This window comes from Dermacentor albipictus, chromosome 3 (genome assembly GCF_038994185.2).
Source record: "Dermacentor albipictus isolate Rhodes 1998 colony chromosome 3, USDA_Dalb.pri_finalv2, whole genome shotgun sequence".
Taxonomy (NCBI): Eukaryota; Metazoa; Arthropoda; class Arachnida; order Ixodida; family Ixodidae; genus Dermacentor; species Dermacentor albipictus.
The window spans coordinates 58,378,361-58,404,173 of NC_091823.1; the positions used below are offsets into that span (position 1 = coordinate 58,378,361).

General features: G+C 47.9%; 1 protein-coding gene and 1 pseudogene across 9 annotated transcripts in view; one reads left to right on the forward strand and one right to left on the reverse strand.

The window, feature by feature from the left end:
* The window catches only part of pum (pumilio), a 141,836-nt gene that overhangs the window by 45,328 nt on the left and 70,695 nt on the right, over positions 1–25,813 (reverse strand). For all 9 annotated transcript variants that reach the window (XM_065427852.1, XM_065427856.1, XM_065427854.1 and 6 more), the window contains 2 exons: positions 16,203–16,451; positions 814–954 (listed from right to left, as the gene is read on the reverse strand). In XM_065427852.1, the coding sequence (XP_065283924.1) occupies positions 814–954; positions 16,203–16,451 (390 nt within the window). The remainder of the gene's footprint in view (positions 1–813; positions 955–16,202; positions 16,452–25,813) is intronic.
* LOC135898735 (uncharacterized) lies at positions 22,351–24,979 on the forward strand (annotated as a pseudogene).

The window sequence follows — 25,813 nt, forward strand, 5'->3', positions numbered from 1 at the left end:
ACCCTCGGTCTATGTCCATGGCCTTGGCGACATGACGAAAAGAAGAAAAGGACGCACAGCCAGATAGACTCCCGCTCGTTTCACCAACACAGACCCCCCCCCCCCCCCCGCCCATCAAGGGCAACCTCGTGCGCACTCCACCCAGCACCGGTCATCGCAGCTCCTTGGAAGCGGTCAACAACACAACCCCCCTTTCCTTTTGTTCCCCCCCACCTTTCCGTCTGTGGAGTGTCTCCCCACCTCCCGTGTTCCCCCCCCTCCTTTCTTCAAAAAAGACGCTTTAAAAGCGGCACACCGCCACCCCCCGAAGAACAACCCCCTGAAGAAGGAGCCGAATGGGCTCCGAAACGTCGGGCTAATAAAATTCAGTTATTTGGTTGGAGTCAGTCTCAAGTTCTAATTGTGTGCCTCCTGTGCTCTTCTCGTCATTGAAAGACTGCAAATAGCATGTATGGGAACTGGAGTTGCATTAATGAGTATGTGCACGAGTCTGCAAAAGAACTCACTAGTGCTGCCACATTGAACCAATTTGTCAGCTTTCCACTGGGTTAACCCCACCTCCTCTCCCCTTTGTTGCACAACTGAAACAAAAGCCTGGCCTTAATTCTTTCTGCACATGCTCTTTTATGCACATGGAAACAGAGGTATGAGGAAATTCCGAGGTAGCAGCAGATTAGTACAATCACATCTGAATTGATGCTAATGTGGCATGCAGAGTTCATTTCTACTAATAGTCTGCCTATCAGTGCATCACCCCAATCATGTGTAATGACAGGGCAGTGGGCTTTAGTGAGTGCGGCTCAACTAACTCACCAGGTTGGCTGGGAGCGCTGGTTCCTGGTGCAGCCGGATTTACCAGCACCGGTGGCATAAGGCGGACTGCTCGTGTGTTACCCATCATTAGCGATCCGTTCTGGTCGTAGTAGGGAGGTGCCAGCATCTGATACTGGCCACCTGCAGTTGAATGTAGAAGACGACGCTGTGGCATATCCTTTCAACACAACTCCCGGTCGATTGCTACACACACCAAATGTCACATTGCAAAATTTCACAACTTGCTAAACAAGTGCCTTAGTGTAGACAGCACCAGTAAAAAAACAGATGATCAGTACACAAAAAAGCTACAGAATGCCATATTTCTATGCATTTAACAGACATTCGAAATCTTAAAGCATAAAATGTTAGCTGTAGAATACACATTCAAACTTCGCGACAACATAAATTAGTAAAGCAATAAAAGAGAAAACTTTATTGCAGCAAAGATATGTTGCAAAATTAAAATACAATTTAATCCCAGCAAACATACTAATTCAACTTGCAGAACAATTAAGTTTCTTTTTTTATTCCTCGTCAGTGCCCCAAAGAATTAATGCATCAAAATTAATGCCACAACAAACTCTGCGACGGGCATATTTTCACTTCCATGATGTTATCATGGAGAAAGTGAGGACATCACCACCCCCCCCAAAGAAAGAGAAAATAAAATAATTCAAGAATTACTCTCTGCGACGGGCATATTTTCACTTCCATGATGTTATCATGGAGAAAGTGAGGACACCACCACCCCCCAAAAGAAAGAGAAAATAAAATAATTCAAGAATTACTCTTGCAAGTACTGATTATAAGAAAATGTTGACTGGATAAAACGCAAATATACATTACCTTAACAACCAAAAAAGCAATGCTAACAGCCAGCATTACTGCCATAGCAATCACAAGATGGTGAGAAGTTTTCATAATTTTCAACCATGATGTGCCATTCTGTTAAAAAAGCTTTTTCAAATTACTCTGGAACCGTCGATGGCGTACGTATAAAAGCCGATGCGCTTGACTGGCATATCAGATTTCGCCTCTATCGCCACTATCGTTGTGCACAGATTCGCCCCAATAGAAGTTCGTTTCGTTATTCAGAGTATTGCTACTGTGTTCTTTGCTGTCACTACTAAGTGACTCTATAATTGTGCTTCACAAGATGGTGAGGACACTGCCACAGAATACAGTCGACATCAGATATGCGGATTCCCTAGGGTCTGCGAAAACATCCCAAAAAGCAAATGCATGCCTTTAAGTGCCCTCAAGGGCTCAAATCTCCATTGCTCCACACAAAACAGCTTTTATTATCGGGTGCTTCGGTGCTCGTACTGTGACACAAGAGTGTGGTCGAGCGCGTGTGTAATTAAGGAACAGATGTCAACATCCCCCCGGCATCAGCCTTTAGCACTCAATATGCTTCACCGCAACACATTGCATATGCTTGATTGCATAACACAGCTGTATTGTGGCAAAGGCGACTCTCTGGAGCCGGCATTAAGCAACATTTATTAAGGGGGGACGCGGGTCTTGAAATCGCGAAAAATGGTCAAAAATGGCAATTTTCAAAAATTGCGTTTTTGAAGTCCTTAATGTCCCAACTATGCCTCTACAAAATATTATGGCGCAATTCCTACTCGAAGTATAAAATAAACGGTAATTTATAAACGTCGGTGAGCCGAAATTGAACGCCAAGCGCGAAGATTTGCCTCATTTTCAAGCTGCCGTAGCTCCGCGCGACGCGTACCGATCGGCGCCATCTTGGTCTCGTTTGAAAGCTGGTTTCCCGCTCTCCATTCTGGCGCCCCTCGGCACGCTGTAGACCCTCGTGCAGTGGAGGGATTGGCACCCGTTCTCAAGCGGGAAATCGTCGCGAGACAGCCGCTGATTGGGTGAACCGGGCGCCTCCTCGAGGCGCAGCCCTCTGATTGGCCGTGACGTATGCTTCGCCTTCCGCGGCCGCGTTGTCCGACTCCTTCACGTCGTCTGCTTTCGCCTGCACGCACGTCATTTTTCGAGCTCCTCTTTGTTTCCTAGTATTTTTCGTCCTGCCTTTTTCTTTATCGTTCTTCTAGATATTTTGGCTATTGGGTCGCTTCTTTTAACCACGAATTTCTTGCTTTTGCGTGCCTGGTGGCTTTGTTCCGCGTGTCACGATGGCGCGAGACGCGCGCTTGAAAGCAAGCACGCGAAAAGCAGTCGGCAAAAAGAGACGCGCATGGAATAAGAACAGCGCTACATCGTCGAGAACTACAGCTTCGGTGATGCCGGAAGCTGCTGTGCCCTTGGTGGATGCGGCAGGACTGAGCTCGCCAACAACAGCTTCGCCGGTGGACGCGGCTGAACAAACCCCGTCGACGCTAGCTTCGCCTGTGGACGCGGCTGGACAGTGCCGATCAGTGTCAACTTCGTTACCGCAAGTCTGTGCAGTGCCGGTGGATGCGCCTGGACTAAGCCCGTCGAAAATGCCAACTTTTGAGACGCTGCAAGTCGCTTCGGATTCCGTGTCGTCGGAAGCGGCCGAGCCGGCTGACCTAAGCCTAACGTTGACTTCGGCGTTTCCGCACGCCGCTTCGGTGCCGACGGACGCGGTTGAACCGAGCTCGCGTGCTCAACGATTCGACACGGTGTTTTTCACGGAGGCAGAGTGCGCGGGGCGCGAAAATTACGCAGACAACGTTAAAACTTCATTGGCGAAGCAGTCCGCGACTTCCCGCAAGTTCGAGCTAATGAACGTCGGCACAGCAAGTGAAGATGACGATCGCGGCACAGAGTACATCATCGTTGATCTCTCAGTGCTAAAGAAGATGTTTGTGTCCACAAGCTGCAGCAAGTGTGGGATGACCACTCTCCAACTCGCAAAGTGCAGTGAGAGAGAATACGGCCTAGCAGTGAAGTTGGAGCTCACATGCTCAAATTGCGATTTCGCCGAGCGGCACTTCTCGTCGCCACGAGTGCCCGGGAAATCCAACATCACGCCCTTTGAAGTCAATTTGCGGGCAATGAAGGGAATTCAAAGTATAGGCAAGGGAGCGACTGCCCTAGCAGATTTTTGTGCCACCATGAACCTCTCTCACCGAGGACTTCACAACAAGACTTTCAGGGGGCATATGGACACCATGGTGAAAGCTTGCCAGGCAGTAGCTACTGCTACAGAAGCAGCAAGCGTCAAAGTGGTGAAGGACATGTACAAGAACTTCCTGAATCCACCAGGAAATGTAGATGTCATATTTGATGGCACATGGAAAACACGTGGTCACAATTCAAATATTGCAGTAGGCTGCATCATAGAGCTATACACTGGCCTAGTACTGGATCATGTTGTGCTCTCGAGGTACTGTCGTGGGTGCCAAGGGGCACCTGATCCCAGTGATGATGGGTACGGTGACTGGGCTATGAACCACAAGTGCATGAAAAACATCGACTGCAATGCCGGCCGGATGGAGACTGAAGCAGCTATCATTTTGTTCAACAGGTCTCTGGAAAAAAATGGGTTGCGGTACACAACTATACTTTCTGATGGTGATAGCCGCACCTTTCATGCATTGACCTCAGGAGAAGTGTATGGATATATATCCATTGAAAAGAAAGACTGCTTGAACCATGTCCACAAGCGGATGGGGACGGCTCTTCGCAACTTGGTGGAGAAGAAGAAGGCACAAGGAGAATCTCTTGGCGGAAAGGGCAACCTCACCCAAGATAAGATAAAGAAAATTACAAACTACTATGGGTATGCCTTGCGGAGCCACAGCCACGACGTTGCAGGCATGAAAAAGGCAGTGCATGCGACGCTGTTGCACATGACCTCGACAGATGAAGCCCCAGACCACAGTTGCTGTCCTCAAGGGGTTGATTCGTGGTGTGCCTTCAATCGTGCTTTGGCGAACCAAGTGGAGCCGTCACCACACAAAAACCCTCTGCCAGGCCACGTTCGCACTGCTCTTGAGCCAATCTTTGCAAGGCTGGGCGACGAGGCCCTCTTGGAGCGCTGCAAAGATGGCATGACACAGAACGCCATTGAGTGCCTACACTCTGTCATTTGGAGCCAAAGCTCCAAGAATACGCATGACTCTTTGCTGGCTGTTGAAAGAGCTGTTGCAGAAGCAGTTTCTCGCTTCAACCAAGGAATGGCAGCAACCAGCAGAGCTGTTGCAGCACAGCTTGGTTACAGTCCTGGGAGCTGCCTCATTCGTAGGAGCCTTGAGAAAGATAAGCAGAGGCTGTGCAGGTCTGATAAAAGTCACACCAACGCTGAAAAGGTGAAGAAGAGGATGGCCAAGAAACACAAGCCTGACAGAACCCAGGACTACTGCCCAGGACTTTTGTGAATGTGTGGCAGATTCATAGAAAATAGCAGGTGACTTTTTGAGCTTTTTTTTTTGTCAAAGGCCAACGCAATACAGAAGTTTTCACAATGTTTACATGAACAGATTTCTGTGAGTTTGGTGTTATTGTGTTCAGTAATGACTGGGCTGCATGCTAAAGCATTAAATTTTTCCATGTGATAGGTAAACAAAAGTGGCAGAGTAAGCAAAACTTTGAATGCAATTTTCTCAGCTTTGCTTTTTCGATCAAATGCCTTTGCCTTACGGAACTTTTCATAATGTTTGCATCAACTGATTTTATTGAATTAGGTATCATTTTTTTCAGTGAAACCTCAGCTGCATCCTAAAGCTTTCCATTTTTCATTAAACCAAATAGACTAGCAATTAGGTCAGGTGTAAGCTAATTACTCCTGCATTGTTTTTTTCTTCCTATTTTGATATTCATTCATGACCTATATGATGACTTTTAAAAAATTTCTTTAGCTTTAGGATGTGCAGTAGGTCCTTGGAAATGACAGCTATTCTTTAAAACTAGTTTTTTTAATTAAGAAATTACCATAATGGCCCGTAACAAAAGACCTATGTGGGATAAGTTATTTTGCAATATCTTCATTTCTAAATGAGATATATCAAATCTGAATATATATTTGGAATCAGCATTGAAAGATATATCTGCATGCGAATTTTCAGGAAGATACGTTAAGAAATAAAAAAAAAGTTTTCAAGACCCTCATCCCCCCTTAAGCCGTGCTTTCCGCACGTCGATGCCATTGGCAAGGATGATGAAGGCGGCAAATCCTTTAAATCAAGAACACAGTGCCAAACAGCAGGACGCTTGACAGCAAATTCCGAAACAGCTAGGCCTCATGACAGAACAAAACTACTATGGCTGCCAGTGGATCGGTGTGCGAGTGCACTGGTTTGATGCTGCGATATAATCAAAATGGCGGCAATGGCAGCTTTTATTATTGCTGTTTTGGACCTGCCATCACGGCTAAAAGACAAAGATTGGTCAGCAAAAGGCTCCAGGGTACGAAACGTCGGATATCCTTATCGGCTCTGTACGGTACATGGCGGTGGGGCCGAAGCGTCCGAATCGGCAGGCATGCCCAAAAGATCAGTTGCAAACTGTATGCCCTATGCAGTGGCACCTCGTGCAATGGACACCTTTTATAGAATTCTGTTTCGTAGAAGCATGTCCCACTGTCAAGACGACTTGCGTGACAGAATGCAAAAACTGCAACGCTGCTAGTTGGGAAGCAAGCCAAAATAGCACTTTTGGAATTAAAACTAATTTTCTGTGCCACTAAACCACGTGTTTCATGGCTATACCAAAATTTCGCAGTTACGAAGTTCTGCGAGAATGAAATTATTTTGGGAGTCTTGTCAATTGCATTGTGGCAGGATTTTACAATAACCATGAAACATATGGGGCAGAGGCCTCAAAGAAATCCTAAAAGTCCATCTCATGGCTTGTACGCAGACAGCAATGCAACGTGGCTTTCACATTCTGACAAGATGAACCAATGTGACATTATCAGCATGCACTCCAACGAAACAAGAATGGGCGCATAGCTCTATGGCAGCATCTTTACTAGAAAATGAAGCAAAACCATTGTAAAGCCTTTGGATGATTTCGTCAGGCTGATCTGAAGAGCGTCAGAATAGTGCATTAAACCAATAAACAATTGAGGGCAACACAAGAAATCTTTCAGTTACACATTTCACACAAGCATTGTCCGAGTTTTCTATACGCCCATGTGCTTAGTAAGGCACATGCCGCTCAAACAACTCATCATATACTTTAGCAGACCTCAGGAGCGGCCACAGCATTAGGGCTGCGCCATGCTATAAATCTGCAATCGTATACAGGGTAGTCAAGAGATTGGTAACACAGATGCCAAGAAATCATTTAGCACGTACAATTTATGAAGGCAACCAATAGGTACCCCATCGGCCTCAAGGAACATCAAGTATTTTAACTCCACAGCGTTAAGGAGCTCGTGTCGCAGAAAAGCCGGTGTCGTTGGCGTCGGTGCCAGCGGCGTTGGCCGTGAGCGATAAATCCCAGAAGGCACTTCATAAATAAAAAAACATCTTGCAAGATGGGCTAGTGGGAATCAAACCAGGGTCTCCGGAGTGTGAGACGGAGACGCTACCACTCAGCCACGAGTTCGTTCCTTCAAAACGGGACAAAATCGCCTCAAGTGAATGCGGTGTTGCCTTAGAAACGTGCCGTAGAAAGTTATACTGTGGTGTATATTGGCAATTATGACCATGTAACTTACAGAAGTCGCAGTTTCACAAGTGGCGAAGTACGTTTCCGCTAAATTTCTTCTGCGCTCTGCGCACACACCTAGCCATCTTGCGGCAAACACAGAAGACTCCCTCCTCGCAAAGTACGGCGCTGCCCCGACATGTGGCGCGCTACTCGCCCCATGACCGCGTCCGCCTTCATGGCGTGTCGGGGCCCGGCTATCTCTGCCGATCGCGATGTTTGGCTGGCGTAGCGCGCTTGAGTAGGCGGTGCGAACGGGATGCGATAACGCTATCGCGTTCCACTCTTGAAGGCGAAGCTTAAGCGCCCTCCAATTTTTCCTAATTCAGCAACACAGACATCAATTTCATGCTTTTGAATGTTTGAATCCAGCTTCAGACAATATGAAACATGTGGTTCAGTAGTACAGAAGAGAATGAAATTCCTAAAGTCTGTAATTTTGGATTGCTTATGCTTGCTGGCAAGGCAGCACTGTGATGTGGCTATCACATTTTGTCACATGAGCCACTGCAACATCGTCAGCATACACTCTTACGAAACTCCAAATTGTATCGCAGGCATTCATAGCAAGAGATGCCAGTAAAATCGGTCGATGCTCTAAGGCAGTATCCTTACTAGCCAATGAAGCATAGAATGAACATTACACCGCTGTTAATGTGACCCACATGCATAAATATTTACATACTTGGTTGAAGTGAAATATAGTAAAACCTCTCATTCGAAATTTTGGTTAATTCGAAGAATATGAGTGATCCTGTCATTTTCAATGCAAATTCTACTCTCCAATTTGAATAGCCTGCATGGTTCTACGTGGATAATTCATTGTTTCTGGTTTGTCGCAACAAGCCTAACTGGGTCTAACCCCGGGAAACCAATGCAGTTAAATCTCGGCGATACGAATCTCAAGGGGACGCGAAAATATTCTTATCACCCATAATTTCGTATCACCAAAAAAACAAGCGAAATCCACCCCGAAACCATGAGAAACGCACAAAAAAAAGAAACATTTATTTACGTGGAAAGAAGTCACGTATGTCCTTCTGAGTCGTCTTCTCCGCGAGGTTGGCCAGTAGAGAATTTTCGAAGCTGAAGAACTGGGCTGTAGTGTTCTCACGCACAGTCTCGGATGTCACAGCACGCTGCAGAATATTGAGAGTGTGCATAGTTTCGGCTGCTGACGGTGGTTCGTCATCACCATTTTGGCACTCGTCTTTTTCATTGTCACTGGTCGAAATTCCAGGTTGCGACGATACATCCTTCACAATGTCTCCCACTGCGCACAGACCACAGGTGACGAGATTGTCGTCCGCGGTGACGAAATCGTTGGCACGGCAGTCTACGCCAAGCTGGTTCCCGACATCAACCGGGATTGGATCTGGCACTTGCGAGGTTGTGGCCACTGTGGATTTAAAAACCCCACACTTTGCGAAACAATTTGCGATGGCTGCAGGGAAGGCGTGCTCCCAGGCCACTGCAATAAAATGCATAGCGTCCAAAAAGACTGATCTGCATACTTGGGTCCTTACGGTCAATCTTCGCAAGGAGGCGGCGCACCAACAAACCTTTCAAGTGGTGCGTCACGTTCCTGATAATGCCATCATCCAGTGGCTACAAATCACTAGTAGCTTTCGAGGCACGAATACCACTTTGATGCTCTGTAACATCAGGTGCTTTGGATGCGCCACACACTGGTCCAGCAGCAAAACAATCTTTCTGTTCTTGCATGACATCCTATGGTCCAAGTACGTGGCGAACTACACGAACAGAGCCGACGTCATCCACATCTTTTTATTGGCTCTATATTTGCAGGGCAAACGAACGGCTACCTTGAAGCATCGGGGCTTTTGGTATTTTCCAATGACGGTCAGTTTCATTTTTTCTGACCCGTCAGCGTTGCAGCAAAACAAAACTGTCACAAGCTGCTTACTTTTTCGTCCTCCCTGGCAGGCTTCGCCCTTGAAGCAGAGACACTTTTCGGGCTGAAAATTGTAAACAGCCCTGCCTCGTCAATGTACCATCGCGAGCATCATCTCCTGCGATGAAAGACTGCAGCGTGATTGCCAGCCAGTCTTCAACAATGGAGGCATCAACCGCCGGAAACGGTTTTGTAGGAGAGGTCATGCCATGCCTTAAATCGGTGAATCCAGCCACCTGAGGCCTGAAAATTTTCAATTCCAAACGTGAGTGCGATGTCCGCAGCCTTCTCACGCAGAACTTTTCCGTCAACGTTGATGCCAGCCGCAGTCACCTCTTTAAACCATGTTAGAACTTCTTCTAACTTTACATGGTGAGCAGTCTTTGCTTCTTTGGAGTATGCCAAAGTGCTGCACATTCTGCATAATTTAGTTGCGCTGACCGACGATCATAGACAGCGCAGACATTGGCAGGCCTAAATCCTTGGCCATGTCAATGCGCCTTTTCTTGGGCTCTTCGTCTACCTTCTTCAAAATATCCAGTTTGTCCTTCAAGGACAGTGCCTTCCGCTTTCACGTCATCGTACTGATTGCAGTACCTTTTGGGCTGACGCGATCAATGCTCGTAAAACGACACACGCAAACAACACACTGCGCTTCCGTAGTCTTCGCGCATGAGGGAACAAAGAAGCGGGAGCTGCTGCTGGTGTGACGATCTGCGCGCTGGTTGTAGCGGAAAGCAGCTGGCTGTAGCACAGGGCTACGAAAAATGTGGAGAGACAAATCGCGCCCGACCAGTTGGGTTGGCTGGCTCACAAGGCGAACGGACCAATAAGCAGTGGCACTAGCCTCGAGCAACAACAAAGTAAAAAGAAAAAGGCGAGGAGCCCACCCCCAAAAACTAGAGAGAGAGAGAGAGAAAACTTCGCTCGCCTTGTCAGTCTCCCTGCTGCCGCGAAAACCCAAACCCGCACTGGCGCACCCTGCGCCGGCGGCGGCTCGACGGTCGCAATACCGAAGTTTGCGTCACCCGGCGCGACGCGGAAAAGTGTTCGGAACATCCGAATTTCGGCCCATTGTACACAATGCTTTTGGGCGGGGCAATTTTATGAATTCGTATCACACCGAAATTCGTATCAGCCGGGTTTGTATCACTGAGATTCTACTGTAGATAGCATCGCCATTGACATTGTGTTTTCCATTTGCTGTTCTCCACTTGTAGTGCTGCATCACATTTTTGGCATTCCTCTGCTTCATCACCTGTGCACCTGCATCGTCATTCGTCAACCGCAGTGCTAGTCAGTGGTCACTTGCTAAATCTCGGCCGTGTGTGCAGCTTGTATGGGGCTCATCTGCCGAAGACAGAATGCCTAAGTACAAGTCACTTGCGCTGCAGGAGAAAGTGTGCCTCATTGAGGATGCAGAAAAGTCCGCATGCACGAAGACGAAACTTGCCGATGAACACAAAGTCCCTTTGACAATGCTTTTGACCATTTTGAAGAACATACTATTATTGAGGCATACGTGAAGACGCACCAATCAATGCTATCAAGGATTCGCTTCCCAACCTGCCCGGACGTCAAAGCCGCTTTGATAATGTGGCTACAAAATGCAAATTCTGCTCATCTTCCCCTGAACGACACTAACCTACGAGGAAAGCTGATGAGTTGGCACTGTGCTGGGGCCACAAATTCAAGTGTAGCAACAGTTGGCTCGTCCATTTTAACCAACGAAACAACCTCACCTACTTGACGGTGCGTGGAGAAAGCGGCACCACAAATGCAAACGTCGTTGACGACTGGCAGAAGCATATGCTGGCTCTGCTGCTTCAGGACTATGGAGATGACGTGTAGAATTTAGATGAAGCAGTCTTATTTTACAGGATGCTTCCTACTAAATCATTTGCTTCCAAGGATACCGCTGTCTCAGCGAGGAAGCAGCAAGTTTCCACTGCTTGTGATCGGGAGAGCGGAGAAGCCTCGATGCTTCAAGAATGTGCGTTTTCCTCCGAGGGATGCCATCATCTACAAACATAATAAGAAGGCCTGGATGACGGCAGCAATATTCAAGGGGTACATGCGACTTCCCGGAAGTTTGCTGTCCGAGGGCAAAAAACTTTTTGTTATCGATAACTGCGCAGCCCCCACTGACATCAGGAACCTGAAAGCCATCAAGATTGCCTTCCTCCCTGCAAACACAACAGCCATATCTAAGCCGATGGACCAAGGAGTGATACTACAGACAAGGAAGATTTACTTCCATCACTTGTTGAAGCAGTTTGTGCTCTGCAACGACACCAGCAAGCAGTACTCAATAGATCTCCTCGGTGGGATTTGCTTGATTGTCTACGCCTGGAAAGAGCTCAAGGCAACTACGCCGGATTTTGTAAACAACGTGGGGAGGACCAGGATGATGCTTGCAGCTCTTCCTGCCTAGATGAGGGGGGAGATCTTTATAGTGTGCCCGGATCACCAACTCTGGCAAAGACAACAGCAAGGACGACAGCGGCGGACTTGGCCTCATGGAATATTCGAACGTAGGCTATTCAAACAACGTATACTGACGTGAAAGATGAAATGAACAGTATGCCAGTTGGCAATGACGGCGACGATAACGAACCCATAAGGGTGCCCGCTTTAGCTGCTGTTATTTATTCCGTTAACATTGTCCGCAGCTTTGTTGAGTGCAGGGGTGGTGATTTTGATATGCTACCTGTTGCGAGCCAGCAGGAGAACATATCATTTGGGGCGGCGAACTACCACGCCAAGCAATCCTGCATTGGCGATTACTTGGAAGTAATCTTTCTCGGATATGGAAATAAAGTAGATTTCTTTTTGTGGCAAGTTCTTGCTTTTCTTTTTTTTCTCTCTCTCCATTTCAGCTAGTTCCGAAATACGCTCAATTTGTAGAATTTTCGTGGTCCTGCAGCCTTCGAATTACGGAGGTTTTACTTTAGCATCTGTCAACTTTGTTCTGGCAGTATACCATTTAGACCTATACAGTAAAATCCTCTCAATTAGGATTTCACAGGAATGGGAAAATATTTGCACTACCAGAATATCAAACGATGAAATGTCCGAAGAAAACAAGGAAATGCTCACTGCAACATGTTTTTATTACCTGAAAAAATTTGCAAATCTTTTTTTCTATTTTGCACAACATCCATCCCAAAGCTGCAATTCATCATATTTTCATTTCAGTAGAGATGCTTTTAGAACTTCCATGGGCGCATCCCAATTATTTTCTCATCAGTGAGCACAATGTAACCGGCGGGTTAGATCGCAACGTGTAGCAGACCGTACAATTGCTTCTCACACTCAACTGCATCCTCTGCGTTTGTGACATCGCACTCACCTTACCTAGCAGAGTTTTGTAAAACGAAAACACTGCCAGCTGCAACTGCGGCAGAGGAATTCATCGCTACTATTAATATGAACACAGATGATGGAAACACAGTTCTGAAGTGCACTGCCAATGCTGTGTCATGCGTGCGGGTAAACAAAATAATAAAAGAGGTGCGAAGCGTCGCTATCCCCATACAGTCCCCACTGATGACTATGATGATGTCGACTCCAACACTTTGTTTCAGTTGGACGCTAGCCCTGGGCCCATATTCTGAAATGTTCGCCTTCCGCAAAACTATCACCTTGGCCAAGCCTCCGCCAACGGCGCGCCTTGATTGGCTGTTTTAGCAAAAACGGAAAATAGACAGCGGTAACTAGTAGTTATGGCCCACGTCATCTTAACGTCATGGTGTCGATGGGTGCTCTCGCCATAAATTGAATAAACGAACACGTCCTTTGGAGTCTGTTGGCATTTGGTTGGTGGTGGAGTGTACTAGAGATAAGATAGGTGATAGTTTATAGAAGCCTTCTTGGTGGCGTTGTTTCGCGCAATATTTGTCGATTCATTCAAAATAAAACATTTCATCCTTCTTTATTCGACTTATTTTACCTAAAGCGGCCGCAAACCAACCGCAGTCAGTGCGCAGAACCCGTACTGCGGCCACTACACTCGAAAACAACACACCCCAGCCGCTCTGCACTCGCACGGTGCGCTCTCTGATGTGATGTGAAGCGTTCTCTGGCACACGTTGGTAGTGCACACTGACGTCTCGGGCAAGCAGTCGCTTAATTTATTGAACGCGAGTTTCGCGGCGTTGAAACTTTCGCGGAAGGCGAACGTTTTGGAATGCTGCCCCTGCTTTTGCACTTATGCACCACACATCTGCAGCGCAGCATGCTTGGTACACATTCTTTGTCTGAATTAAACTATTTGAGGCCATATGCCTCCGAATTACCACAAGTTTGATGCCATTATATGATGCATATGCTTGTCAAGACCAGAGGACGAGCCTGGATTTCAGTAAAATCCCTTTAATTCAGAAAATTGGATCATTCAGAATCATCCTTTGGTCCCAGCAGGGGCATCAATTATTTAGTGGCATCAAACTCTCATTAATTCTGACGCATTTGGCTGCACAACATTTAATACGGACAACCCTCGAAGTATGGCAACTGTCGAACACTGCAAATGTGTGACACAAAAGAGCAAAAGGGGCGTTAGCAGCCAATCGAAACGGAGCAGCAGAGTCCACTTCACCACTATCAGTAAAAAGTACACGGGAATGATAGAAACACCGCGCACATCATGTCCATTATTGGCGCCTTTTATGTTGTTGTTGACGAAAACCATTATGATGCCTACAAATAATAATGCCGAGGCAAGTTTGGCTGGAGCTTCTTTTTTTCATGGAAGTGCAGAAAGTGATGAAAGGAATGAAATGGGGCATCTGCTTGAGAATGTTGAGTGTGTGCAGACAGCTCGGAATGTCTTCAAGAGCCGTTCGCGTAGCATTCGACAGGTGGTAAGCGCGATCATCATTAGCTAGACTTGGCACACGACATTTCTCTGCGACAAGTTCGATGTGCGATCATTACACGGGAAAGAAAAAAAAAATGGAATTTTGACGACAAAATTCAGGGGTGCGATCGTTATGCGAGTAATTATGGTAGTTAAAGTTTTGTGTTTGCTCTATGGCCCTACCCATAGCTTTTTACTATGCCATGCATTTGTTCGTTTTTGAAAGGGTTTTTCAAATTTTTGAGAGTTTTACACTGTGCCCAACACTCATGGGCAGGGGGAAGTGCTGATAGTTGATGGAAGTGTTGTTCATTTCGTGGCGGCCCTGTCAGAACGGCGGCGCTGGCGGGGAGTATCGAATTGATAGTTCATGGAAGAGCAGACACCGCTCACGTGTTTGTTTCCCTCTAGCCGTGGACCTGTAGCTCTTACTTTTGACGTGTTCAACTTGACTGCCAGCTACGTGCTTCCTCGGTCGTCATGAGTGCTCCAGGCCGACTAAACATTTAGCGCTCGTTCACAGCAGTGTTCAAGAGGGCTGCCATCCTTTATGCCGAAGAAAGAAATCACTGCACACCGGGTCACAAGTTCGATGTTTCTGAACAGGTGGTGCAAGAGTGGTGACTGAGGCGAAGCACAATTTTCACCTGTGACAGCAAGTAAAGAATTTCCCATGGGCCGAAGTCTGGATGCTTTCCGGAGCTGTAGGCCAAGCTTGCGGCTTACGTCGCTGAAATGCGTGATCAGTCCTTGCCAGTGAAGTGCGATATGGTCACGAAACAAGCCCAGTCTCCGCCATGAGTACGAGTGGCTGGCGGCAAAAGACGGTGAACTTACGCCAACCGAACCTGTCAAAAGAGCCTCCCTGATGGCTGCATGTGGTTGGGTGCACTTTGTGGGGATGCGCGACCCTCGCGCCTCCCCTGATGTTTTTCCCGCATAGCGCGTCTCCTGTAGTGCGGCTTCGCCGCACACGCGGCGGTCGGAATGGTACAGGCGCAGTGCGAGAGATGGCGCGAGCGTCGCGCCACTGCGCGGTTACTTGGGTTCGGGAAAGACAAGGCGCGCTCTCTCGGGTTCGAGACAGCGAGCGGGCCGCACGTGCAGCAACTCTCTTCCCCGGCGGGTCGCCGAACAGCGCGGACATCCCGCGAGCGCGCGGCGACCGATGCATCTGCGAGACCGCCTCGCGTGGCCGCCTTCGAACGCGCCACGATTCGCGTGACTATACACGCGAACGACCAGGCGTTGGGATCCAGCATGGGGCGAACATATTCGCTCGCGAGGACGCGGTGAGTCGGACTTCTAGATTTGTCGCGCGCCCATCGGCATGTTTTGTGGATAGCAACTCGGCTAGCAGGCATTGAAGTATGAAAGGTGCAATAAATGCCCTTGTGATTGTTTGCACTACTGTGATGTCGTTCCTTTGTCCCAAGAGTACGGTGTGAGATATCCCGCATCAGACCCCACAACTTGGAATAGGCTGCTGTTCCACAAGATGTCGTGGTGTGGTCGTTTGCCAAATGTGGAATTACGCTAGACTGTGACACGCTGTGGGACCGTAGCAGCGATGACGATGGCAGTGCTAGTGAGGACGATGGCACAAGTGAAGATGAGTAGTCCAGTGACCATGCCAGCTACCAATAAATTTTCATTATCAAATGCGCCCTCGAGTATGCCCTTTTTTCTTTCTTCCCTGTGACACGAGATATGGGGGGGGGAAGGGTGTTGACATACATTCTAAAGCTAAATTAAATTAAATTATGGGGTTTTATATATGGCAAAACCACTTTCTGATTACGAGCCACACCGTGGTGGAGGACTCCGGAAATTCTGACCACCTGGGGTCCTTTAACGAGCACCTAAATCTAAGTACCACGGGTGTTTTCGCATTTTGCCCCCTCTAAATGCAGCCGCCGTGGCTTACATTCGAATCAACTTACAATCGTGTAACTACGGTACTACTTTCATTTGCATTTCTGTGCACTGGCTCAGCTTGCAGAGTGCCCTCACCTCCTGGGGGTGCTTGAGACAGAGGCTCTCCACTGCCCTGTGGTGTCATGGGTCGTGCCCCATTGCCTCGGAGCATCTGCTGCTGCACCTGCTGTTGCATTTGCTGCTGCATCTGCTGCTGCACCTGCTGTGGCACCTGCTGGGGTGGCCCACCTTGGCCCCCCTGTCCCTGCAGGAGACCCGCAGCTGCTGGCGTTGGAAACATGCCCCACGGAGGCATCCCATAGTACTGCGGCATCATGGCTGGGCCTGGAAAAGGGAAACACACAGGAGTCGGACATCATTACTGGCTGCATGTTTCACACTTTCCTCCCTCTCAAGACAGCCAAATGCAAGCCTATCGCTGTTGCGACGTCTCCGAGACACCCCTGCTCTGCGGAAACACTACTTGGAAAATATCAACCGAAACTAAAGAAGTCGCAGTTTGGCTTGAAAGGCGAAGCATCAATTGTGATGGCAACTTAGTGGACAGTTATACGAAGTAAGGATAGTGGTTTTATTGGCTGTATAAGCTTGTAAACATAGGCATACTAACTAAATTAACAAGCATGGTGTCACACACACATAAGAAAACGCGAACACATCTCACTCGATGACCATGGAAACTCGCCATCAAAACGCTGCAGTGAGGAAGCGTGGCAGTAGCAGTAAGTGAATTAACCTTTGTGCTGCCTCTCGTCGCATCAACATGAACTAAGCCACGAAAACATGGCACAAGGCGGACTCTGTCCCTGTTGCAGATGGCTTCCAAGATACAGTAGTCCTGGCAGGCATGCGCAGCCCCCTGGGCTCTCCATATCGAATATTTCGCATATACAGTGAAACCTCAATATAACAAAGTAGGTAAAATTGGCAATTTGGTTCGTTATATTGAAATTTCACTGTATTGAAATTCAACTTTTTATGCAAATAAGTACGGTCGTCAATCGATTTTTCTTAGACGGAGAAGGGCTGCAGAATTTTCCGAATTATGGGGCAATCAAGAAAGCAAATTTACAATTCATTTTGATAAATTTTGGAGTCGGCGACGAATGACAATGATTTCATGCCACGGTGACGATATCTTTACATAGGCAGTGCGAATTAAGTGAAGCCAGCCACGCATTCGCGTGCACTCCACCCCCGCAGCTGATAGCATCGCCCCCACTGGGATGACACTAGCATGAAAAGTGCCGGCAGTGGGGGGTGAATGCTTTATGTGCCTGTCGCTCCAACGGGTCACCAAAAGTCATACGAAATCCTTGGGAAGACAGCTTACATGACGCAACGCCATCTTGTCGGGCCCACTCCTTGCACACGCGGCAGATTACCTCTAAAGCAGGGTGTGCAGCTGCGTCTGCGCTCAGCCAGGCTAACAGCCATGGCCGAGACGCACGCCAGAACCGCGCCGTGTGCCAACTTAGCCCCTTCTCCCGCCTTGTCCCTCGCGTGATAAACCCCAATCTTTCTTTCTCACCCTTGCATGCTTTAACCTGCACCTAAAGCACAAACTGCACAGGGCGTGATAGGATCTTATCTTATTTGGACTTTATAAGGAACATGATATGGCTTCACTTCGGCGGCCGCTCTTGTCACGCCCGGCGCAATTTGAAAGGTGCGTTTTCAAGCAGCCACTTGTAAGTCAATCATTCGACCATCCGCGTAAGCGGAAGTTCCCATTTATTTTCTCAGTATACCTTTACTGCATAAGTGCAATTTCACTATGTTGAAATTGCATACAACCACACTTCGTTATATTGAAGTTCTAATTACATGGTGTTCTATGGACAAGAGGTTATGAGAGAAATACTTGTTATATTGAGAATTTTGTTGTATTGAATATCATTATACTGAGGTTTAACTGTACATAGTTGCTAAAATAATAATTACCTTCTATTGTTTGTTGAAACAATTAAAATTGAGCTGCTAAAAGCAAGGCTGCAAACAACATGTACAATACTTACTCAAACCTAAAGCGCCTTTTTTTCCCCCAATAAAACGGGTCGAAAAATTCCGACCGTAAATCTGCATTACCATATCGCCATTAGCATTTCAAAATAGCTGCCTCGTACATGCTCCGAGTATAGCTGCCGTAGCTTTCTCCATGTGCTGTAGTATATGTGCTTAAGTTAGTACACAGTCCGCCTTCCCGTTTTCTGTGTTTCGTCTGTCAGCATGGAAGTGCAGACTGCGAAGACACGTGATGCCACAATTAAAAGGAAAGTGATCATGTGTGCGGAGACGGACAGAAATCGGGCTGCATCACGGTTGTTCATCCCGAAACTTGCATGCAGGACTGGTGCAAACAGAAGAGCCATTCGACTCCTGTAGCTGCTGTGTATAGCGTGGCCCCTATCTTGAGATCAATCTGCAATGGTGACAGAGTATACACATCTATAGTCGGGTGCAACTTTAGAAAAAGAGGGTGTTTACTCTTCCAAGGCGGCTGCACACGAGCCTCAACCAATGGGCGTGCACTCAAGATTGACGTCACGAGCTGGACGGCTGGTGACCATGCCGATGTTAAAGATTGCCACCCGCACTGCAAACTGGGTTGAGTCGTGTCAGTTGTGTGTGCCTGCTCCTCGTCAGAATGAGTTCGCAAACTTTTTGCGGTGGTCTATCATGCCAGAAATACCATTGCAAGCTTACGATGCATCATTTGTGCCATGTCCATTTATTCTGAGCCATGATACGGCGATGGAAAGTTTGCAGCGAGCTTCATTACACTCCACGCATTGGTGAGACTGCAGGCTTGCACCAAAAAAAGTGAAAAGGAACGGGGAACAAAAAAAAAACACCTATCACATTCTTGAAAATTGTTGCGAAAACACAACAGTAAAAAATATAACTCTTAAGTTATTTAATACCAAAAGTATTTATTTAAAACAATGAATGAAGCATTTCTGCACCCTTCCTGCCTCGATTGTCCTTTCGCCCCAGCTTTGCAATGCTTTTGATAAATGCAGTTTGTTGTAAGTACCGTAATAACCGGACTATAGGTCGGACCGGAATATAGGTCGATCCCCCAACTAACGAATTCTAAGAATGAAAAAAATCTTTTTCAGTGGCAAAAGTACCGAAAGACACGACACCCTTACCGATAAACAAATGCGACTCAGCGGGTTGCACAATGGTGACAGTATTTATTTAAGGGGGGACACGGGTCTTAGAATCCGAAAAATCGTCGAAAAATCGATTTTTTGAAAATGTTATTTTCGAAACCTGCTGCCAGTTCTTCACCTGTCTGCAAGGTTTCACGCTTCTAAATTAAGTATTTTACGCGCAATATCAATTTATATTGTCACCGTTCACCAAATTTCAGCGGTAATGGATGCCAAAAACGGCAGTTTACTGTGACGCGCAGCTCCTGTACCACTCGGGCTATCGGAGCCATCTTGGTCTCTCTTGAAAGAGCAGCTTTCCCTCTTCAAATTCCCGCCATTCATGTCTCCGCCCCTTCGTTTGCCAGAGAAAAAAAACGCGCCAAAAAAAGGTCCCGACGCGCACTCCTATTTGTTACTCGAGGCACGTGACGCGAGGGCGCTACACGGTTGGCTGAAGCCGCCTTCGTCGTCTGCTCGACGCGCTCGGCCGGAGCTGCAGTGCGCAAGCGAGCGCCATTTTGTTCTTGTGTTGACAGCGGAGCGGTACACGCGATGCATCGACGAGCTGTGAAATTTCGCTCCAAACATCCTTTCGGGAAGAAGGTGAAGCGTTCGCTCAGCGAGAACTTCAAAAAGGGCACCGCAACACCACGGGATACTCAAGACGTCGAACTTCAAGCGTCCGATGACGGCGTCGAAGCCACCACGGTAGGCCTAACTTGTCCGACGTCCGAAAGCGGCACCGGCGGCAACGACAGGAGCCGGGTACGCCACGACACGACCTTTCTGCAGCCCTCGGAAGCAGAAGAGCAGCGAAGAAAAGCGGCAGACAAAACGGAGAAACTTGGATCGACTGCAGCAACAGAGCGAAAAAAAAGAACTTCTCGCTGACAGCGCCGACGCCCAACCACTCGGCGGAACTCCATTCACCATTCTGTGCTTGGATGCGGTGAACGCTTTACAAGAGTCCGCGAAATGCAAAATGTGCAGTGGTGGCGTCAAAGTAGTGAGAGACGAACGGGAATATGGACTTGCGGTGAAGTTGCACCTTGTGTGCGATAATTGCGATAAGACGTCGTCGGCATGGAGCTCGCCGCGCGTCGACGGCACTCAGAAAGTGAATCCATTTATTGTGAATGTCCTCGCCGCGCGTGCCATGCAGGCCACTGGCAATCGCCAAACGGCTTTGAACGACGTGTTCGCGGCAATGAATGTGAGCCATCGAGGCCTGCACACAAAAACGTGGCAGGCATATGTGAAAACAAAGCTGACGCCTGCTGCCAATCGCGCGGCCCAAAAGCTCGTCACCAAGTGCGCGCAGTCGGTTCGCGACCTCTACGCCGAACTGCACGTAAGCAATCCGGGAAACATCGCAGTTTCCTACGATGGATCGTGGATGACGCGCGGACATTCATCGCATGTTGGCGTCGGCACGGTTATCGAACTTTTCAGCGGTTTGGTGCTGGACTATGTTGTCCTAAGCAACTACTGTGCCGGATGCGAGTCGGGCCCGAAGGAGGGTGACCCTTCTTACGAAACATGGGCAGCCAGCCATGTCTGTCAAAAAAATACGACGAAGAAGGCAGGTGAGATGGAGGTGGAGGCCGCGCTGATTCTCTTCAAGAGGTCGCTCGAGCGCCACAACATGCTCTACACCACTGTTCTCTGCGACGGCGACAGCAGGACTTACCTGGCTTTAGTGGAAGAAAAGGTGTATGGATACATACCCATTCAAAAAGAGGACTGCGTGAACCATGTCGAGAAGCGCATGGGCACAGCACTAAGAAACGCAGTAGCCAAGCATAAGGGCTCTGGCTCCAACAGCCTCGGTGGACGGGGCAAACTTACGGGAGAGCTGATCAACAGAATCAGCTCATATTATGGGTGGGCACTGAAAACCCACAAAGACGTGGATGCAATGAACAGGGCAGTGATGGCCACATTCTATCATATCACTGCCAACGACACCAAGGCCAACCACTCATTTTGCCCACCAGGGCCTAGCTCGTGGTGCAAACAGAATGCGGCAAAAGCCAGAGGTGAGCCTGCCCCAAGGCACCCCCGCAATCTGCCTCCCCATGTCGGTGAGGCCTTGCTGCCCATATTTGAGCGCCTTTCAGAGAAGAAACTCCTGGAACGATGCTTGCGTGGGAAGACTCAAAATAACAACGAGAGTCTACATTCAATGATATGGGCACTTTCTCCCAAGCGGTCGCATGCCTCATTGTTTACGGTGGAGGCTGCTGTGGCCGAAGCCGTAATGAAATTCAACAGCGGGAATGCAAGAACCTCAGCAGCCATCCTCACTGAGCTGAGCCTCAACGCAAGTGCCCAAAGCGAAAAGCGCATGCTCGAAAAAGACCTGCGCAGAAGCCGAGCATCAGTATGCAAGCGTGCACGTAGAGAAAATATGCAGCAGGCCTTGAAAAATCGCCACGTTGGTGAAAAAAAACAGACTGATTACATGCCTGGGGCTTATTAACCCTTTGGAGATGTAAACATGTAATTATTTTTTGCTGGTACTTGATAAACTTAGTTTTGTTTGTTTTTTGCCTTTTTCTCAAAACTTTGTTTTGTGTCTGGTTGCAAGTTTGCCCAAGAGATATCTCAGCACCTAGAGCAGCTAGAACTATAATTCTTTTTGCAATGTGAAGCTGAAACTATAAAGGATGCAGCGCTGGAAGCAGATTTTTTATTTTTATCTCTAGGAATTTTTTTTCTGCATTGTTTTTCTTGTCCAGTCGCCATGTTGGGAGCACAAAGTTCAGTGGGCTGCTAAATCTCTAATGTTAGCCCAATTTGAAAACTGCTTCCAGCGTTGCACTCCTTAAACATTGTAGTATCTACCCATATGTTAAATTTGAATTTCTGATGAGTAATTTTTTTTCTATTTGGGCAGACAATAGCAATAATTTTCTAATATCTCAGGAACTAATTGATCTACAGGAAAAACAGTTGCATATTTGAAATCAGCAGAAAAAACTTAATATATGTGCCTAGTTTCATTATATTTGGACTGTCAGTAAAGAAAATTGGTCTCTGACCAGTGTCCCCCCTTAAGGGGAGATGCGGGTCGAAAAACGCGGCGTTTTTCGAAAATCATCGATTTTTTGTTTTCACTTGTTTCTTCAAGTTTAATGTCTCTACTTTTATGATAATAAAAATTAAGGCTGAATTTAAGCTGGAAATGGGTTAAAATTGCGTTTAAAGAGCACAAGGTGGGTGTTAAACGTCCGAAAGTACGCCGTCGAGTGTCTCGCGGCCGAAAACGCGCGGCCGCACGCCATTCCGGATCGCATGAAAAGATCGGCCAGGCCGCATTCTCCCAGTAACCATGGTTGCCCGGGCTTCTACAGCGCAAGAAATAATAAAAAAATGCCTGCGTTAGCCGCGCTTTTCGAAGGCGGCGACTGGTTTTTAAATCACGTGGTACGAAACTGGGATCGCCATTGGTCGTTGTGCTCCTGCATGTGGCGAAGCCTACTTGCAGGGTCCCTGTCTCGTCGAGCCTCGCCGCTGAACGGGCCTTTCGCATTCTTATCTTCGTTATGGATGAAGAAAGCCAAAGCAAGCGTAATCATCGGCCAGTGAAGTATCGCTCCTTGCACAAATTTAGAGGACGCCGGCGCAAAACGAAGCCGAAGACTCGCCCAACGGCAAGTGCAGCGACGGCCGCGAGGCCTAGCGACAGCGACGCCGCTTGCTCCGGCGAGTTCGACGCGGCATTGGAGTACGTCAGTGCCTCTCATAAAAAGATCGGACTTTTCGACGACGAAGAAAGTGCGCGAGACTGTGAGTCGTGTATGATCACTGATCTAACCGCATTGATCATCCTCGTGAATGGTGCGGTTTGTCCAACATGTCACTGTTCGGAAATGTGCGTGCGGGAACCGGCCGACAAGCGCAAAGGACTTGCGTCGTTTCTAGAACTACGCTGCGAGAACAGTGCGTGCCCCGAAAGCATTCTTTCTGCAACGTACACGTCACGGCGTGTTTCTCCGGGCGGGGAGGCCAGCACGAGTGCTGCAGGCGACGGACCGCGCGCAACCAGAGCCTACGACAGCGGGAGCGCACGCGATAGCTTCGCTGTCAATGTGAAAGCTGTTGTGGCTGCGCGCTCTGTAGGAATTGGCTACGAGCAGTTAGTCAGATTTGCTGCAGTTGTCGGCTTGCAAAAGCCAATGCACCACAAATCTTTTGCTGCCGTCAGCCGGAAAGTTCATGACGCGGCAATGAATGCTATCGCCGAAAATCTTGCGCGAGCCAGGCAATTCACAGCGAGTGACGCGGGCGGAAATGAAATTGCCGTCATGTATGACGGTACGTGGCACAAACGAGGCCATAAGAGCCACAATGGTATTGGGACTGTTGTGTCCCTTGACACTGGACTTTGTTTGGACTTTGAAGTCCTTTCCAACTTTTGCCTAGCCTGCAGTCGGCATAAGGTCCTGCCAGATGAAGAAGAGGAAATCTGGCAAGCATTTCATAGCCCAGTGTGTGAGCAAAATGCTCACTGTTCATCTCATGCTATGGAAGCAGAAGCCGCCGTACGGATATGGCAAAGGAGCCAGACCTACGACACACCACTGCACTTCAAGAAATTCCTGAGCGATGGAGACTCCAAAGCCTACACCGCAGTTGTAGAGGCAGATGTCTATGGTGGTGCTGTAAATATAGAAAAGGAAGACTGCACCAATCACGTGGCGAAGCGCCTGGGAACTGCTCTTCGCAAGCTAAAGGAGCCATTGCCAAGAGGGGAGAAGCTAAAGGATCCAGTGATTCAGAAGCTGCAAACCTATTACCAGGTTGCCATCACAAGCAACAGGGGCAATGTAAAAGGAATGCACCAGGCGATTTGGGCCTCATATTTTCATTCCTGCTCCTCGGATGGTGCGAGCAGCCACAAGTACTGCCCAGATGGAGCAGCATCCTGGTGCAAGCACAGGCGTGCTGAAGCCTTGGGTGAACCTGCACCGACCCACACACCCTTGCTCACGAAGGCCCAAGGGAAGGCAATACTCCCTATTTATAAAAGGCTAACTGATGAAAGGCTGCTGACCCGTTGTGTTCAGGGCAAAACCCAGAATGCGGCAGAGTCGCTAAATAGCAAAATATGGCTGCTCTGTCTGAAGACTCGATTTGCCTCTAGGTTTGTCGTGGAGATGGCCACTGCCTTGGCAGTTCTATGGTTCAATCGAGGGCACTCCAGCTTTGAACGTGTACTGGTAGAGCTGGGTGTGCTTCCACCTCAAGAACTAATTGCGCTTGGCACATCACGTGACAGCACACGCCAAAAAAAAAATGTCTGCCAAGCAAACTGCTGAATCAAGAGCACATCGGCGGATGCTGACAAAGAAGGCCCATGTCGAGGACTCTGCTCGGAAGCGCTGTGAGGGAAGAACTTATGGTGCGGGCTCATTTTAGTGGCAGTGGCTGCTTAGAGGACAATTTTCCTCTATTGTGTGCGAGTTTTGTCTCATTTCAAGCCTTTTTTTGTAAATAAATCTTCAAGTTTAACTTTAAAATTCGTTTTTCTCAAAATGCAATTTTTGGCAACTTTTTGACTGTGCCCATCGTGTTTTAGGCACTTCTGGTGCTCGGATCTTGACGAAACTTTTACCACATTTTCTTCAAGGTGTGGGGAGTGCCGTTATCTTACTTAAACTTCAATATTGTATGTATGTATTATGCAAGTTTCATGTGAACACTGACTGGTATCTGGGTAATATAGACTTTCTGGGTTCCAATTTTTCTCGTGTATTCAGATCTTTTATATGAACTTCCTACTTAGTTTTCCGCATTCTACAATCCAAGTGGAGGAAAATGAACCATCAGTGGTCCTTAATTATAGAAGTTTAATTATGGAAAAAGGGGGGGCAAAAAGACCTATATTTTGCACTTTGCCATGGTACAGAACAAGAACTATACAACTTGCAATAGAACTAATTACATATTTGAAATCAGCATTAAAAACTCTATAAACATGCAGAGTTTCATTCATATAGGGTGTATATTAAAGAAAAAGTGTCTTCGAGTAGCATCTCCCCTTAAATGCTGCTCGCATGTGCACCTGGCCATGTTTTTAGCGGTATCGCGCGACCATCGACCCGCATGCTTGTCAACACCGTATTAACGGCGCTGAGCAGCGAAACAAACGAGATACGCGGATGTGTACATATGCCCTTACTTTCGCTATTTCGCCGCTCCGTGCCGTGATGATAAAAGGTGCTGACAAACACGCGGGTCGACGGTCGCGCGATACTGTTAAAAATTCGTCAGGTGTACAGTACACAGAAGGGCACGAAGTCTGCAAGCGCTACTCCGAATCAGAGCAACACGTTTGAACAGAGTCGGATGACGAGTGCTTCTCGTTGTCCAGTCCATAGGCGCGTGCGATCTCTACCACTTTCAAACGAATGCATTCGACAACAGGCAGCGATCTTACACGCAGTTCTCGGACGGACTTCGCAACCTTGCCTTCCAGTTCTGCAGTCCGCTGCGATCCGGCCACGAAATGACGTTTTC